General features: G+C 27.6%; 3 protein-coding genes across 10 annotated transcripts in view; 1 reads left to right on the top strand and 2 right to left on the bottom strand.

The window, feature by feature from the left end:
* The window catches only part of LOC127284648 (MAP kinase-interacting serine/threonine-protein kinase 1-like), a gene marked incomplete at its 3' end in the record, with an annotated part of 29,582 nt that extends 22,297 nt beyond the window's left edge, over positions 1–7,285 (bottom strand). Inside the window, 2 exon segments of one of the 3 annotated variants that reach the window (XM_051310195.1) lie at positions 6,839–6,893; positions 7,092–7,285. In XM_051310195.1, coding sequence (XP_051166152.1) covers positions 6,839–6,856 — 18 coding nt within the window. 3 annotated transcript variants of the gene reach the window in all.
* Positions 7,286–7,641: 356 nt separating this feature from the next.
* On the top strand, positions 7,642–9,958 carry LOC127284646 (programmed cell death protein 6). 2 transcript variants are annotated; one of them, XM_051310192.1, is made up of 4 exons: positions 7,642–7,909; positions 8,264–8,370; positions 9,048–9,385; positions 9,457–9,958. In XM_051310192.1, exons 1-4 carry the CDS (start codon positions 7,854–7,856, stop codon positions 9,556–9,558), a joined length of 603 nt encoding a protein of 200 aa, XP_051166149.1. In that variant the 5' UTR covers positions 7,642–7,853; the 3' UTR covers positions 9,559–9,958. The 2 variants fall into 2 exon arrangements, with proteins under 2 accessions (XP_051166149.1, XP_051166150.1); XM_051310193.1 differs by having other exon boundaries at positions 7,644–7,909; positions 9,117–9,385.
* Positions 9,723–18,907, bottom strand: part of LOC127284636 (uncharacterized) — a 188,819-nt gene continuing 179,634 nt past the window's right edge. For 3 of the 5 annotated variants that reach the window (XM_051310177.1, XM_051310179.1, XM_051310180.1), the window contains 2 exons: positions 16,311–16,484; positions 9,723–14,572 (listed from right to left, as the gene is read on the bottom strand). In XM_051310177.1, the coding sequence (XP_051166134.1) occupies positions 10,700–14,323 (3,624 nt within the window). In that variant the 5' untranslated portion in view covers positions 14,324–14,572; positions 16,311–16,484 and the 3' untranslated portion in view covers positions 9,723–10,699. Of the gene's footprint in view, positions 14,573–16,310; positions 16,485–17,358; positions 17,438–18,151; positions 18,222–18,907 lie in introns of those variants that run through there. The other 2 variants (XM_051310182.1, XM_051310181.1) reach the window with 2 other exon arrangements.

Raw genomic sequence — 18,907 nt, 5'->3', positions numbered from 1 at the left:
TAAGTCTTCTTGAATAGTAGGACCCACTAAAAGGGTGTCATTTAATGATATACCTGACGATGTCTTTGCTGAACCATCGAACACGACCCTGGTCTTTGTTGTCAAACTATCTGATTTTACGACCGCTTGATGAGGTAGAAAGTAACCTGGACGCAGTGAATCTATATCGGAAAGCCGTGAAATGTGACCTTCTTGAAAATATGTATTTAAACACTCTACGTATCTTGTCTTTAAGTCTGGATCTTTTAGAAACCGTTTTTCCAGAGAATAAAATCGTTGATAGGCCGTATTTTTTGAGTTTCCGAGTAAGTCTTTTTTTTCATTAAATGGTAACTTGACCAAGTATTTACCTGAATCTTCGCGACAAACGTGTTTTGAATAATGTTTTTCTGCGGCTAATTCCTCAGCTGAATAATGTTTTGAATCATTTTCATTATCCAGCTCCCATAAAATAGGAAGATTGTGGAATTTTATTAAATTGCAAGAAATAGAAGAATTTTCATTGAAATGTAATTTAGAATTTTGTGGGTGAACGTAACGCCCAGCAAAAATCCAACCTAGGTCAGTTTCTTGAAACAAAGCCGTCTGTCCACGAACCTTAATTTGACCTGCCCGTAATAAATTATAAAAGTGTTCAGCACCTATTAGAATATCTATTTCTCCGGGGTGATTAAAATCAGGATCCGCCAGAAAAATATTTTCAGGTATCTGTAACGATGCTTTATCAATTGGTAAGGCAGGTTGACAATCTGAAATGTCTTTGAATATAAAGAAGGACAAATTAAGTTTGAGCCCCTCGTATCTTGATTTAATTTCCGTGGCAGTAACATATTTTATTTTAGAGTGTAAATTTTCGATTCCTTTTAAATTCATATTAACTTCTTTTTTGCGTAACCCGAGAGAATTAGCAAATTTCTCAGTGATTGAATTGCATTGCGAGCAAGAGTCCAGAAACGCGCGACAGGTGCGATAACGACCGTTGCTATCTAAAATATCTACAATTGCCGTCCCTAGAATTATTTGATTTTGAGGTGTACTTTTGCGATTAACAAGCATGTTAACGACTTGACACGTTAAGTCTTTTGCGGTAGAATCTATTTCTGACGACTGATTGGATTCAAAATGAAGAAGGATGTGATGGCGTCGATGACATTTTTTGCACCGATATTTTTTACAATCTACTGTCCTATGATTAGATTTGAAACAATTATGGCAAATCGATGCTTTTTTGACAAGATCGTAGCGATCTTGAGGGATCAGTTGTTTAAATTTCTCGCAATTTTCTAAAAGATGAGATTCCTTACACGCAGGACAAGGATTTGAATTTTTATTTTGCGCGTTGTCTGTGGTAGTAGTTAGACACGTTGAGGAGTTTTTATTTCGCGAGTGGTAATTTTGCGATTTGCCGTGTGGTTTAAAATTTTCTTTTACTTTTTGAGATCCTTGTGCATCTTCGATTAGAGCGCGGCGTTCTAGAAATGAAACTAATTTTTTATACGTAGGAAGCTCTGTACTTCCTACCGATTCTTCCCATTTTTCTCGCAAATTACTGGTAAATTTTTGACGAATTATTAAAATCAGGAAAACGTCCCAATGTTGAATAGGTTGATTAAGTGCTTGTAAAGCCCTGATTCTTTTTTGAACATTATCTAAAAGAGTCCTGACGCTAAATTCTTTCGATATACATGGAAGATCGAGTAAGGCTTGCACATGGCTCTCCGTGATATATTTCCTGTTATCATATCGCGAGTTTAGAAGTTCCCACGCGATTTGATAATTGTTATTGGTAATTTCCAGAGAGGCGATTACTTCTGCTGCTTCATCTTTTAAACATGCTTTGAGATAATGGAATTTTTGAATATCAGAAATGCATGGATTATCATGGCACATGGATCGAAAGGAATCGTGGAAGGATAACCATGTGTCTAAATTACCGTGAAAGGTTGGAGCTTGAAGCTTTGGAAGTTCGAATCTCGCGGTGTAATTTACTGCATTCATTTCTGTTACATTATTTGAATTTAAAACGTTACCTTGACCGGTACTTAACGTGGGAATCGCGTCCGATGTAACGGAATGAGTATAAGTTAGTGGATTTGATTTTTTAATATATTTTTTAAATAACCCGGTAATGCTATGAAATCGATTTTCGAATTGTTCTTGCTCCAAATCTAGATCTTCTAATTCAGTTTCATCTGAAACTATATTTTCAATACGGTTTTGTACATCTGTAAAATCATCCCACAGTTTTAAATGTTTTTCTAACCTATCCTCTAAACCAAGAGTATCGAAATCTGTGTTATCATTAATTGAAGCTAATATTTTTTCCGATGAGGTTAATTTGCCTTTTATTTTTCCACGTACTCTAATTAAAGGAACTCTTTCTTCTCCGGTAATCGTTTTGTCATTATCGGTAGACATTTTCAATTAGAAAATTAAAATTAACTGAAATTATCTTATAAGCAACTTCACCCTTGAAATAAAAATAGAATATTGAAACTTGGAGGATTAGTCAAAAGAGGACAGAGAGGATAACTCAATGACTTACTTGGAATCGTTCTTCTTTGAAATTGGAAGATGTGTCGTTGACGTCATACAGCTCACCCCTTTGAATGGAGAAGATGTTGAAAATATACTTCTTTTGATTAAAATCGTAATCTGTTGAGAATCCTTGATATTCTTTGTCTCCTCCCGATATGTGTGCAAAGTTTCTGCTGTTAACTACCACTTGTCACTTAAATTATCCCTTGGACAATTGATATCACACGTGAATTAAATCGTCACAATAGTTCGGCACTCAGTTCCTGATAGTTTATTAGGTAGTCACAATTGGGAAACAACACTGAATTTTAGCACCGGAGTTTGAAAGTAATCCGGCTCGAAGGACCAAAAAATGTTCGTTATAAAAACCAACACTTAAAATGTTATTCTATAAAAGTTTTTTAATATCATTTAAATGTATTTTTTAAATTATCAAGGCCAATTTCGCTTAGAATTTTATTGGGTACATTGAAATAAAACACATTATTGTTGATATAAGGAGAACAATCAATACGTATATATTTATTTACACAATATTAGTTTGGGAGGAGTACAAATTTTTGGGTAGCAGCACGTCTAGTCTGAACGAGCGCTAGCTTGATTCTGATACAAGTTTTTCTTTTCAAAACGAAGTTTTACAAATTATGGCAACGCTGTTAAAAATTCAAAATTTGGCAACGTTGGAAAAAGTTTGGAAAAGGCTAAAATGACATGGAAAAACTCATCGACACATTTTGCCTTAATTGCTTAGTTAATCCGACAAGACCCAAGGTTGGGTCCGAGCAATAAAAATTGAGTCCTAATCCTCTGTAAGGCGTACATACCGTACCGAGTTTTATAGCTTTATTTAGTTCTTTTAGTAATAAATATTTATCTATACATATTTTGTTACTTTGTGAAATATTATTTTTTCCAAGATTTTGCTTTCATTACCTATACTTTCTAACAAAGATATGAATTTGACCATATCTTAAAAACACAATTTCTATAGTATAATAAATATAATATGCTGAATATAAAAATAATACTTGAATTTATTTAAACTCTTATTAAATTAAATATTTATCAATTATTGTTTAAAATGTTACACCAATTGTTACGACGTAACAACTATTGAGTAATTAGGTTGAAGGTCATGATGTAATAGTACATTGTCTATGCGGGGTTTCCGACCTATAGGTTAATCAATTTTCTAAGTGCGACTTTACGAGCTATGCAAGGTGAGAATTTAACACTTGTTTCTTTTTTTTTTAATTTGAAAAATATCGATATTCTGCTAAATAACTATAAAATAATTTAATTTTAATTTTTTGATAAAAAATACTTTTTTGTATCCTTCAATTAGTTGAAGAATTTACATTTTCAATTCAAGAAATAAACAAGTATTTTCTTTGTACTTTAAAAAAAATTAGAAAATAATATTGACAATATCTTTACTCTGAGGAATAAAAAAACGAGACTTGTTATCTAATTTATAGTATCAAGATCACCTAAAAATAAATCATACAAAAAAGTAGCATGATCAAGAAATATTTATAAATGAATTTAATATGAAAAATTTCTGATTTTCCATTTTTTTTCTGGTAATTTTCTATATTTTCAACTTTCTTAATTTTCTTGAATTTTTTGAATAAGTAAATTTTTTTTAAATTTATTTTTTTGTTATTTAAATGATTTTTTTTAATTAAATGAATTTTTTATTTTATGAAGAAAATTTAGTTTTTGTCCAAATGACTTTTGGCTTATGTTCAATGTTCAAAAGGACCAAATTTCATGAGCTGTAAAATATTGGCAACGATTGTAATAATGTTATGACCCTCCGCAATGTTTCTTTAGTTAATGTGCGCAATGCGTCTATGTTTTTTAAAAGTGAAAAACAATATTTTTTTTTTACATTGAAGTAGTTAACTGCACTTTGCAACCTCGATTGCCTTGATTTTTCTCTACTACACTTATTTACAGTTCGCATTTAAAGACACTTTACTTATATACGCGCTCATGACTTCTCCTTTTGTATATTTTTTAAGAGTTGTTTTTCATTCAATTTGCGAATCAAGTTTTTTTTTTCTATTCAATAAAATGCTACTTGAATCATAAGTTTTACTATCGGAGATAAAAATTACCTATAAAAGAATTTTAATAGACAAACACATTTATCAAAATGTTTTTTTTTTATTTGCATTTCTATAAAAAAAATTATCTAATAAAATCATTAAAATGAAAATTAATTGGTATACGTAAAAAAAGGAATTAAAATAGTCACATCTGGTGAGATGATTTAGAAAATGGATTTACAAAGACAATTATTTGCGTAAATTAAAATTTTTTGATTTTAAAATCAGATATATAAGTCACATTCACGTGATTGTGATTCAGATAACAATAAACATGTTAGATTTATGTCTAAAGCGAGATAATTTTAAACGACAGGTTTGTTAAAAACAGTATCATCTATGTAGACGTGCAAAAACAAATTTATAAGTTATAGCGGTGGAAGACTTTGAAATTGATAACAATAATATTATCATCAAACTATTTTTACTAGACTTATTGTGAAATAGTATAATGAAAATTGTTTTAAAATTATTATTCAAAAAAATGGTTTGATTAAAATTAAATTTTATAAATAACTTTTGACTTCCAACAATTTAACTTGTGAAAAAAAATTTATAAAATCAGCATATAATATAAGTTCCTTTTGAATTCGCTTACATGACATCTTAAATGCCTCAAGCACATTTTTTTTTTGTTGTCGACACTTGCAAAAAAGGAGAATTAATGAAAACTGAGAAGCTCCGGTTTCGCGTTGCAAAATTTTATGAACACTGGTCGGCACCAAAGGGTTTTTCTGCATAGGAGCATGCGTGGAAACAGATCAGAAACTAAGCTACGTGTTAGTTTGCACGACTCTTCTTTGACTTTATCTGCTGTGTCCTAATTATGTGTTATTTACCTATTTACTTGTTTATCAATTTTTCAGATGGCCGAATTGATAATTAATTGAGAAATCAACTAATATGAATAGAAGCCCACATCATATATGTGTGATGCAATAAAAACGTGTATCTGTGATACTTCAAATTTAAATATAAAAATAGTGAACAGAAGGTGAAATCTTTATAGTTGACAGCAGTTCTATAAAAAGAGAAATTTCCAAGTTTAAAAAATTTTCAAAACACTTTTTACCTACAAGGAAAAAATTCGTAAATTACAAGGAAAAAAAATATTACCGAAAAAATAAATTTTTCGCAAATAAAGAAAAGATTCATTTTTGGATTCATGAAAATAAAATAAAAATTCTAATAAGTCATTTACTAAAGAGAAATTTATATTTTAATTGAAAAAATAAATTATTGGTCATTCGAAAAGGATTTAACGAAAAAAATGCAGTCATAAAATCAGGAAGAATCGTATTACTCGTTCATCGATGACGCAATAGTAAATGAACGTTAATTGGAGAGGACAGTATGAATATACTATATATGACAAAAATTATACATTTGTGCTCCCTCACAGTTTGCTATTAACTAAAATATTCGGCACTTATTACTGATTAACTTTTTATTATAATAGTTTGAAAATAAGAGTTGTTTCAAAGTTTTTAAAACTGGAACAATTATTTTGAAATTATACATTTCAGGAATGATATCTTATCTAAGTATATTGCCTTGACAAGGAAAATATTCAAATAACATAATAAATTGTAAAACCTTTCTAAAACACTGAGTCAAAAAAAAACCACGAACATTAGACTAATGAGGTTAAATTTTCCCAATTAAAAAATTTCTATAAAAACTTAAATTTAGTATTTTAAAATAAAAATTGTGTCCGTTACATAAATTTTTATATATTTAAAAAATGCTGCAACTTTTATTTAAATATATCAAAACCATTGTTATAATTTTAAAAAACAAAACAATTCAACAAATAAAGAATTACTTTTAAAAATTTTTTTCAACTCAAAAACTTAATTAAAAAAAAGTTCTATTTTAATGTTGATACATTAACGTACATATTTAATAAATCAATATATTTGCCGGCATTAAATACTAAAGTATAAAATACTATGTTATAAATCTACGTGTTATGTAAATATAAACAAATATGGGAGCATGGCTTGAAAACAAAATGGCTACCACTGATGCAATCGACCTCATGGTTTTTACAAATAATCAAAAAAAGTCAATTTTTAAGTAATTATGACATAAAAATTTATGTTCATCAGAAGTAATAAAATTTATGACACTTTATAAATGTATCTAAATATAAATCATGAAGAAAATATTTGTAAAAAACTTACATTCTGAAGCCCGGCCATCCTGCGGCATGTCACGTCTCACAAGTTCAGCCCATTACTAAAACATGTTGAACAAATTATTTAATTGTTGATTTGTTTTTATGTTAAATTTATCTACATTAGATATTATTTTAGACATAGGCTTTTAATTTATGGTACTTTATTTTAAAAACATTTATAAAAAATTATTCTATATAAAATCGAACTGATTCACACACGGCATTGACAAACTCAACTTTAATATATATATACTAACCGCCATTTCAAACTATCGACACTTGCTGAAGATTTATGCATATGTAATTTTACATTGTTTTAAAGAAAAACATTTGCATTGTGATGCGTATATATTTGTTTATAAATTATATGATTTTATTTAAGTTTAGCACATTTCCGGTAATGCAATACCGGTTTTAAACAAAATAAAAATTTTCATTAATGTGCTCCACAGCGACATCTTCCGTTTTTCTTGAAAATTAATTACCGACTAAACTTTCTGGACAAGTTTTTTGGGCGGTAATATTTGTTTCGATTGAGAAATTTTAATAAAGAATGTTAGATAATTGTTAATTACTTTTTATTTCTTATTCAATAAATATTAAATTAATTGATTACAATATGAATTGAATATTTTGATGATGAAAAAAATAAGTGAAATATATTAATCGTTGTGTATATTAATCTGATTGGTTATTATTTATTACACCGGCCAATCAAATTTGTACATTCATTTTGTTTATATGATTTGTTGTAAATGTACCCTACATTGTTAAATGATCTATTTACGTCACTTCCGTTGTCATCATAACCAATCGTGACATACCGAGTCATATTATCAGATGTCATATGCATCAAATCAGTAGAACTGTCAGTGAATATAGTACGCACTTTTAACGTCATAAAATATATAATTAAAATTAATTGAACTACAAAAATAAAACTGATCAATTGTTATTAATTGTCAGCGACTGATTGTTTATATATTCATATTGTGTTTATTGTTATTAAAAACAAAAAAATGTCTTACGGTACACAAATGCCAAATCGAGATTTTTTATGGGATGTTTTTCAAAGGTATTTCTAATATAATTCGCAAAAATACATAACTGTAATGACTCATCATCAACTAATTAAATGGTTTCACAACCGTTTTTATGAAGTGTAATTCATATGACAAAATACCGGATCCCATATTTTGAAATTTTATGTATATTTCATCATCTCGTTACATTTATCATTCTCGTAATAATAAGGAAACGTCAATTTTGTTTGAAAATTTCTTATCAGATTAACCAGATTGTATCCTTAATTCTTATTTTATAATATTGTACTTGAAAAAAGAAAATAAATTTCAATCTATCTTAATGATAATGAGATAATCCAAAAAAATTGAAATAAAAATAATGATAATTTAATTTTAATTTACAGAGTCGATAAAGATCATTCAGGAGCAATTACTGCTGATGAACTTCAACAAGCTCTTTCAAATGGAACGTGGACAGCTTTTAATCCTGAAACAGTTCGTTTAATGATTGGTAAAACATATCAGTAATAATTTCTATTCTTTATGAAGAAAACTTAATCGCATGAAGACCACTGCTTGCATTTATTTCTCGCTTTATTTAACACTTTGAGCCCTATTTTTTCAATTGTATTTATATTTATTTTTCAGTAAAATATTCCCAAAATTATGTTTTTTTATGATTAAGTTTTCTTTGGCGCTTTCTATATTCTTACTCTGTGTAAAAAAACTTTACCAAGTTTCATTTTTGAAATGATCTCATCAGAATCTTTTAACTCCTTAAAATAATTACATTTCTATTTTCCAAATTAAAGAAGACTTTCATATGAGGAAACAAAAATTTGTTAAACGGGTTTTTAAAGAAAGGCTCAAAGATGTTTATTGGGTAATGTTGATTCTAAATTAGTTTCTATTTTAGTTTGCACGTATGAAATAGTTTTTATTAATTTTTTTTTTAATTACACACTGCAATTTTTCTATGGACACAATTTATAATAATTGATACATTTTACCATACATTTCAATTGTTTAAATTTGGTTTTTGATTCATTTCAATGAAAATTTCAAATAGTAATTCAAGTGGAAAATGGATTCTTACTTAATCATCTTAGCTAGAATTTCTTCAAAATATGTATACATATAATTGAGGGGTTAAAATGGTTTTGTTCGTACTTGGTTTTGTTTACACAGGTATGTTTCAATATGATAAATCCACTGAAAAATCAACTGATGACAAACCAAATGATGCTGATTCTTCAGGTATGTTCGATAAACGACAAAGTGGAACTGTCAATTTTGAAGAATTTGGAGCACTTTGGAAATATGTGACCGATTGGCAAAATTGTTTTCGATCGTTCGATAATGACGGAAGTGGAAATATTGATAGACAAGAACTGAAAACTGCCTTGACGAGCTTTGGCTATCGATTAAATGATGATATTATAAATATGTTAATACGAAAATACGATCGTGCTGGCAGGGGAACAATATATTTTGATGATTTTATTCAATGTTGCGTGGTTCTTTATGTAAGATTATTAATTTGCATTTAAAGTTTTTTTTTTCTTAAATTTAAATAATTTAAATAATTATTTTTTAGACGCTGACTTCTGCATTTAGACAATATGATACTGATCAAGATGGAGTGATTACAATTCATTATGAACAATTTCTGTCAATGGTGTTTAATCTTAAAATATAATTCGCCCTAAGATGCACTTCTTTAAAATTCTTATCAAAATTCAATTCCACTTGTGTAACTATTTAGAATAATGCATCAATCAAAAAAGGATCAAAAGTGTTAGCGATATTGCCAAAAGTTTGCCAAAATGTTGACTTAAGTATTTTCTTCATTTATCTGATTTCAATTCTATGCTTCCAAAAAAATATGCATAATATTATTTTTAAAACATTTAAAACTCGTTAAGTATGATACACAAGAAAACTAATATTTTTATACAGTTTAGTTATTATTGTTAAGTGTTGCGTAGGTGTTTGAGTTTGAACAAAAGGAATTTACAATTATTTCAAATTTTCCGATTTTAAATAAATGTAAGTAATTTAAAGTTCATTTTAATTATTAAAAAAATAAGTATATTTTATTTCTACTTGGTCTATTTTTATTTTGCGAATTTAATTAAGAAAGATGATTTACACTTGATCAATATACTTTTTTAAAAAAAGGCTTAAAAAATAATCACAGATTTATATTTTAATACTCAACAACTAGGGGGAGAGCGGGGCAAAGACGCTAATGTAACGTTTATTTGTAAATATTTTCGTTATTACACCATCAATTTACGTGATTTTTTTTTCTAATTAATTTCAAACTAATTAACAACAAATTTTAATAATAATTCTTTAATTTATTATAAGCATGATTATTTAATTTAATTATTTTCAAGAAGATGCAAAAAAACGGCTTTGCCCCTTATGGCGAGGCAGCGACGTTTTTGCTTATATTTTTAAAAGGAAGAAAATTGTAGCCGTTAAAACTGTACGAACTTGCAGTAAATGGCCGAATATCTTTGAAACATAAGTATTTAGTACATTTTTAAAAGAATTTTAGTTATTTAAAAAAAAATAATCATTGTATTTTTAACCTAACATTTTGAATTCGATTCTCCACTGTTTCATTAAAATATCTACTTTACCATCTATTCAAATTGAAAAACAATTTAAATAACCGCGCGAAAATATAATGAAATCAAAAATAGAGTTACATTAGCGGCTTTGCCTCGCTTTTCCCTACGTCCTTACGGACATGTAAAAAAGAGGCAGTATTAAACTAACCCCTTTACCCCTCATCTAGTGAGAAGACTATTGGAAAGACAAATCTCCCCCTACTTATTCCAATCTTGGATATTTTTTAACGCTCGAAAATCACTCCAATTTGGCAATTGTTCTTTATTTATTATTCCCAATTTCACAAGTCCCAAATTTAAAATGTTTCTACCCGCGTTTACATCACGATTCCATGAGATTTTACATGATGCACAATAAGCTGTTCTGTTTCTGAAAATGTCCATGTTTTCGTTGCAAGTGCTGCAAAGTTTTGTGGTTCGATGTTCATCGATAAAAACAATTCGTAAATTTGGATATTTAGATTGCTTTTCGATTAATCTCCTCACAACTTTTCTTAACGGCATCCGCACGTGGCCACGCATCCATGGTGATATTTCAGGTGATCCAATCACCAACAGTTGTTTCCTCTTTACATCGCCAACCATGTAATTTGCTAAGAGATCTGTTTCACGTTGTACTGACATGTACTTGTCCCATTTCAAAGCCGCTATTTTTCGTTTTTCAAAATAAGGTTGGTTTCGTTTTAGCGCTGTCAATAAATATTCTGTTGATATTAAAATTTGTTGAGGATCTTTGTGATTTACTTTGTCACGATATTTTTCACTTACTTGCAAATCGTGATAATATTTTTTATAATTTTTTGTCTCATTATAAAGAATGCTTTGTCTCTTATTCTCCTGAGTTTGCCATCTGTAAGATTTTGTAGAAATTTTTATATGTTTATCTATACATTTAATATCGAAATTATCATTCATTTTTCTTTCTACTCCAGCAAATCCAAATTTCAAACCTGGGTCAAGACCCTTGAACACTTCATATTTTGTTAAATCTCGCGATTCTTGTTGCTGTAAAGGAGAAAAATTTGTTATATTTTTTGGTTTAACAAGATTATAAATTACAGACACAGCCACACCATCCGTCATTATTGTTTTGGAAAATTTCAATTTCTCTTTGTTGACTTGTATTTTAGATATGTCAAACATGTTGTTCCATCTTTCATCATTTTCATTAATTTTCTCCGGACGTCGTTGATTTTTAATGTCTTGATGTCGTTTGTTCTCCAATTGTATTTCCTTTTTGATTGGAGTCAATTTTTTTGTAATTTCTTTTATTTGATTTTTTATGTTTGACAATTCTTCTGAATTTTTTGGATTATTTGCTTTTTCCAAATATTGAAAATTTCTTTCCAAACCAATTTTTTCAGCATGCAGCAACTTTGATTTTTCTTTTAATGGCGAAATAATGTCTTTGTGCATGAGTTCTTGTGCTGTAATTTCATTGACGGTAAACTTTTCCGGTGCTTTTTTAGTACATGTATAATCTGGTGCTACTTTTTTCAATTCAGTTTCCAACAGTTTTAACGCCGTATTCGTGTACGTAATGTACTTTAGACCAGGACTCATGATTGGTACAAGAATAAAACTTTTGATTCCTTCACGTGCAAAATAATCTTGTAAACGATGAAAAAATATAAAAAATTTGTGACATTCCTTTCTTCTTTTAAGATCTCGAAAATCCAAATTTTCCAAATTCAAGGCCTTCAGAGTTTCATTATCACATTCATTGTATTTGAGAAGATTGTCAAGTTTTGTTTTAATGATTTTCCTATGATTCAATTCTTCCTCCTCTTCATTGTCCTGCACTTTTTTTGTGGCCTCTTTAGAATTAATAATTTTACTTTTTTTTGTCGATGGCTTCGATGATTTGTTCTTACGTGATGGTTTTTCCCAGTTTTTGTTGTTTTTTTTTAATGTTAAACGTTCTCGATATTTTTTACCTCTATTTTTGCCTTTTGGAGGTAAATCATAAACAATTTGTCTTTGTATTATATCGCGATTTTGTTTTAATTTTTTAACGTTTCTAAAAATTAATTTTTCCACATGCGGCTCATAGGGATGTAACCTTTCTAATTCAGCACGTCTTGCTCTTCTTTCTTCTCGATACAGTTGTTTTATTTTTTTCTTTTTTTTTGCCCACTTCTCCCTTTTTTTCTTGTTACGTAATCTACGAATTAATTTTTTTTCACGGTAAACTCTTGTTCGCTCCTGTTGGCGTTCTGTAGTTTCCTTTTTATTCAATTTCATTGTAGATTTGTTTTTTTTAAATAATTCATGTTTGAAGAACGTAGCAAGTCGACTCCTGGCATGATAATGAAGATTTGTCAAGTAATTGACATTTAATTGAATTGCCATTTCCTGTATTTGAGAAGAGAGATTTGTGCAATTAAATAATTCAAATTTGCCACCCATGAACTCACTAAACTGAGGAATAAATTCATTTTTCAATTTATTATGCATTTCTTTTTTTGCATCAGTTCTTGGTTCTGTAGAATTTTCTTTAAACAACGGAAATATTGAATTATAATCGGGACCTTGTTCGGACCAGATTTTACGTAAATAATCATTTGTGGGATGACGAAGTGCAAAGTTTATAAAAATTGTAACCAATATAGTCATTCTCGATAGCACTTTCACTTGATTAATTACCAAATCCCGAAGTTCTGGACAGCAACAAAAAGAATCAGAAAAACCAGTCTTTATCGTAAATTTTGTTTGAAGTTTTAAATCTTCATCATCATCATCATCATCATCATCGTCGTTGTCGTCTACTGCTGTTGTTGATGATTTATCGACTTTTTGAGGTGTTTCTTTTTTGTTTTTCAATGATTGTTTTTTGGGAGTCTTTTTACGGGTATTCTGTATTTTATCAGTAGTTTTCTTCATTGACTTCTTTGTGACCATTGATATAAATGAAACTGCATCTTGTACATCAGCTTGTTTACTTGTTGACGGTTGTGGTTCGTTGGCATAATTTTTTTGTGTCGATAACGATTTTGGTAATTTAAATTTCTCTGTTGGCGTGTTTTTTTCATTTTCAGCTTCGTTTGTTGTTTTTTCGCATCTTTTATCACTGCCTAAATTTAATTTAAATCGCTTCCTTGGAATTGGACAGCGTTGAAATTCATTTTCTTCACCCAAATCGCCAGATTCACTTGATTCAATATTTAAAAGATTTAAATTTTTTTGCCACGACAAAGTTCTATCGTCATTGTTGATGTTTGATATAAAAGGCTGAGAATTGTCATTAATTGACATTACAGTATTTTCGTCGTTAAGAAAAGGTTGCTCAGGTTGTCGATGATCAGCGGAGATGTCTTCTTGAAGAGATTGATCTTGACGGTAAACAAAATTGAAACTTGGCAATGCATTTGGCTCTTGATTTAAATGTGCGTCTTGTTGAAGAGGAAACAACTGTTGATGATTCGTGGGTATTATTTCTTGAGATTGATCTTGACGGTAAACAAAATTAACACTTGTAGATGCACTTTGTTCTTGATTTAAATGTTCTTCATCACGCGGAGGAAACAACTGTCGACGTACTCGATTCACATTACAATTCTGACCATTGTCAGATTGTTGACAACGACGCGGAAATAAGGGAGTAAATCTACTGTACACTGTACGAATACGATTACTATCAACACTATTTGAATTATGATTACTGCCCGAATTATTATCACTACGCCTTGGCAACAATGGAACAAATTGTCGCGAAACATTGCGTCTATTAATCGCATTTATTTGTTCAACGCGACGTTGTGCATTTTCAATATCTGCACGTGATGGAGGAGATTTGTTTGTTTCTTTTTTCTTATCACTCATTACAATAATAAATGTTAAACAATTAACTAAAATCTATCTTAAAACTATATACATGTACAATAACACGGTTTATCAAAAAAAGTTTCTATAATGACATTCGATAATGTTTTTTGCACGACACACGCAGAATCTTGTCCAATGCAGCAAAGCAAAGTTTCCTTACAACATTCAGCAAAAGCATTGTTGACAACAAATTCAATTAAAACTCCAATAATGATCCAAGTTGATAGACTCGTAACACAACAAGACCTGAGTAAAAAAATAATAATATAATATTTAATAAATTAATAATTTTAATATTTCTTAATATTTAAATATAAAAAAAATTAAAATGGCAATAAGTAATAAGTGAGGGTCAGATAGCAAAAGTGGAGTAAAATTTGAGTGCGAACAAAAGTGTGATATAAAAAAATTGCGAGCAAAAATGGGTTTTTATAGTAATTTCAGGTTTAAAATATTTATTTAAATAATAATTTTAAAAGAAAATGTTCCCATCATTAGACTTGACGGAATTTTTGTAGTGTCAAATTAAAAACTATTGTTACCCCCTAACGTTACAAAATTCACAAAATAAGTGAATTTAAATTTTATGTAAAATTTAATTTAACTTTAGAGGTTAGTGTTGCAAAAATACATTTTTAAACAAAACATATATATTGTTAGAAAAAACATTTTTTATTTATAACTTGATATGAAATTTCAATTGAGAATTATAATTGATAATAATATATTCACATATATTATATGCATATTCAATTTGTGAACTTTTTTATTTATAACACCTATTTTAATAAATATTAATTGATAAAATCTATTTAATAATTAATTTTTGTCATTTTTTCAATTGGTCAATTTTCTTCTATTTTTTTGCACTTTAGTTGTTCAAGAAATTATATTTTTTTAATTAATGCAAAAAACAATATTTTTTCACCTTTCAAAATCTGATAGATTATTTTTAAATAGTCAAATTTTCGAAAAACTAAAACATTTTTTTAAAAAAAGACAAATTTGACAAATTTTTCATTTTTTTTTCTTTTTTTCAAGTTTTTTTTTTTTTTATTTTATCAAAAAATCAGTAAAACTATTGTTTTCCTTACTAAAAACCAATATAAATCACTATATATAATTAGTTTTATGTCAAATAGAAACCTTTTTACATAAGTTTGAAGGGTGTATGGACACCCCAGTTACCCTTTAGAGGGTGAGAAAATTCAGTTTCTTTTTATAGGGTTAATAGAATTGTCTTAAAAATTTAGCTTAGAAGAATTTCTGTCAAATGACTACATTATCAAATAAAAATTAGATTCTATAGAAATTTTTTGAATAAAACTTTTGTTAAATGAGAATTTTTTTATATAGAAATTCTTTTAATTGGAAATTCTGTTTATTAAAACACTTTTAAGTGAATATTTGGATAAATAGAACTTCGACAAAAGAACAATTCTAATACATAAAAAATTTTTTTAATAAACATTTTTCGAGATATAAATTTTGTCATATGGAAATTGTATTACTTGAAAATTGGATATATTAGAAAATCTGCTCTATCACAGTCCAGTTAAATAGAAATTCTACAAAATCAGAAATTTGTTAAATAGTAATTTTTTTATATTAAAATTGGGCTCATTATAAAATCTTTTTTTTTAAATTCTACTAAATGTAAATTCGATAATTTTTAATTTGACACCAAAAAAGATCCGCCAAATCTAATGAAGGGAATATTCATGCGTCCCAAAGAATAGTCATCAATATCTCTTCTAAATAGATAAATTAATCAAAATATCTTAACCCGTTTTTGCTCGCAAAGCTTTTAACCCATTATTACTCCCATTCAAATTATAACCCACTTTTACTATCAGCCTCTCAAGTAAAAATGTGAACAATATCGATTGTGTTATCCCATCTGCGGTTAGATCCGAGATATCTCGGGGTAAATAATTTTAGTGAAATCCATGCAAAATCTCAATATTTTATTAAAAATTCTTACCTCACACTAATGCCGAAAATAACAAGTGAAATGCAGGATATCCAAGAACACCGGTAAGTGACGATGCAATTGATTCTTTCAAAACGCAAAAACGGTGACTGACAATGCAACTGATTACTTCAAATCAGAACGATGATTGACGATGAAACTGAGGATTTCCAATCAACACTATAACTGCAAGGTGAAAATAAAACTATAGAAATTGTTTTTTCTAGTTAAACAAACACTATTTTATAAGAATAAATAGATAAAATACTTTTAATAGGTTTACAAATATTTTTTAAATATAATAATATTTACTGATAGACACATTTTTGAGTTTTTTTTTAATATGTGACGTGATCTGAAGAAAGGGACTTTAAAAGATAAAATTATAGGTTATGTTGTGAAATTTTAAAGTGAAAATACACAAAGAAGTTCAACTTGTAATGCAAAATAATATTAATATATCTTCTTTACATTCAAAATATTCAATAAATCTGATATCAGTCTTACAAAATCAAAAATAAACTTTTAGTTCAAGTAAAACTGTCGTAAACACAACCTACAATTCATTTGCTTCTAATGTCCCTTTCTTCAGATTGTATTACATATTAAATTGGTTAAAAATTTGAAAAAAGAAAATAAAATTGTGGTAATAATATTTTTTAGTTAAACATACTCAATTTTATAAGAATAAATGCAAAAAATAATTTTTAAAAATAATTCTGTTTACCCATGGACGATTTTTTTTTTTATTTTTTTCCACAAAATTGACTTGAAATTTGGAAAAAGAAAATAAAATTATGGAAATAATTTTTTCCAGTTAAATAAATTCTATTTTATAAGAATAAATTAATAATAATATAATAATATTCAATAAATTAATAAATTTAATCTTTTTGAATATTTAAATATTAAAAAAATTAAAATGGCAATATGTTATAATTGAAAATAAGAATAATATCGATTGTGTAATCCCTTTACATTTATACCCGCAATATCGCGGGGAATATAATATTAGGAAAATCCAATCAAAATCTCAATATTTTTTATTAAAAATTCTTACCTCACACGAAAGCAGAAAATGACAAGTGAAATGCAGGATATCCAAGAATACCGGTAAGTGACGATGCAATTGATTCTTTCAAAACGCAAAAACGGTAACTGACAATGCAACTGATTATTTCAAATCAGAACGATGATTGACGATGAAACAGAGGATTTCCAAATCAAAACGGTTGACTGCAAGGAGAAAATAAAACTATAGAAATTGTTTTTTCTAGTTAAACAAACACTATTTTATAAAAATAAATAGATAAAATACTTTTAATAGGTTTACAAATATTTTTTAAATAGAATAATATTTATTGATAGACACATTTTTAAGTTTCTTTTTTTTGAAAATAATTGGTTAAAAATTTGGAAAAAGAAAATAAAATTGTGGTAATAATATTTTTTAGTTAAACATACTCAATTTTATAAGAATAAATGCAAAAAATAATTTTTAAAAATAATTCTGTTTACCCATGGACGATTTTTTTTTTTTATTTTTTTCCACAAAATTGATTTGAAATTTGGAAAAAGAAAATAAAATTATGGAAATAATTTTTTTCCAGTTAAAGAAATTCTATTTTATAAGAATAAATTAATAATAATATAATAATATTCAATAAATTAATAAATTTAATCTTTTTGAATATTTAAATATTAAAAAAATTAAAATGGCAATATGTTATAATTGAAAATAAGAATAATATCGATTGTGTAATCCCTTTACATTTATACCCGCAATATCGCGGGGAATATAATATTAGGAAAATCCAATCAAAATCTCAATATTTTTTATTAAAAATTCTTACCTCACACGAAAGCAGAAAATGACAAGTGAAATGCAGAATATCCAAGAATACCGGTAAGTGACGATGCAATTGATTCTTTCAAAACGCAAAAACGGTATCTGACAATGCAACTGATTATTTCAAATCAGAACGATGAAACTGAGGATTTCCAAATAAAACGTTAACTGCAAGAAGAAAATAATACTATAGAAATTGTTTTTTCTAGTTAAACAAACTCTATTTTATAAAAATAAATAGATAAAATACTTTTAATAGGTTTACAAATTTTTTTTAAATATAATAATATTTATTGATAGACACATTTTTAATTTTTTTTTTTTGAAAATAATTTGTTAAAAATTTGGAAAAAGAAAATAAAATTGTGGTAATAATATTTTTTAGTTAAACATACTCAATTTTATAAGAATAATTGCAAAAAATAATTTTTAAAAAAAATTCTGTTTACCCATGGACGATTTTTTTTTTTATTTTTTTCCACAAAATTGATTTGAAATTTGGAAAAAGAAAATAAAATTATGGAAATAATTTTTTCCAGTTAAACAAATTCTATTTTATAAGAATAAATTAATAATAATATAATAATATTCAATAAATTAATAAATTTAATCTTTTTGAATATTTAAATATTAAAAAAATGAAAATGGCAATATGTTATAATTGAAAATAAGAATAATATCGATTGTGTAATCCCTTTACATTTATACCCGCAATATCGCGGGGAATATAATATTAGGAAAATCCAATTAAAATCTCAAT

The sequence above is a fragment of the Leptopilina boulardi genome, unplaced genomic scaffold (assembly GCF_019393585.1).
Source record: "Leptopilina boulardi isolate dan_hultmark-lab unplaced genomic scaffold, ZJU_Lbou_2.1 LbouV2_325, whole genome shotgun sequence".
In the NCBI taxonomy this organism is placed as follows: domain Eukaryota; kingdom Metazoa; phylum Arthropoda; class Insecta; order Hymenoptera; family Figitidae; genus Leptopilina; species Leptopilina boulardi.
The sequence above is the reverse complement of the archived record's forward strand: the minus strand, read 5'-3'. Positions and strand labels throughout refer to the sequence as shown.

Coding starts and splice junctions, on each gene's coding strand:
- LOC127284646 (XM_051310192.1), top strand. CDS start 7,854: ATGTCTTACGGTACACAAATGCCAAATCGAGATTTTTTATGGGATGTT. Junction 7,910..8,263: donor TTATGGGATGTTTTTCAAAG/GTATTTCTAATA, acceptor TTTAATTTACAG/AGTCGATAAAGATCATTCAG. Junction 8,371..9,047: donor AACAGTTCGTTTAATGATTG/GTAAAACATATC, acceptor TTGTTTACACAG/GTATGTTTCAATATGATAAA.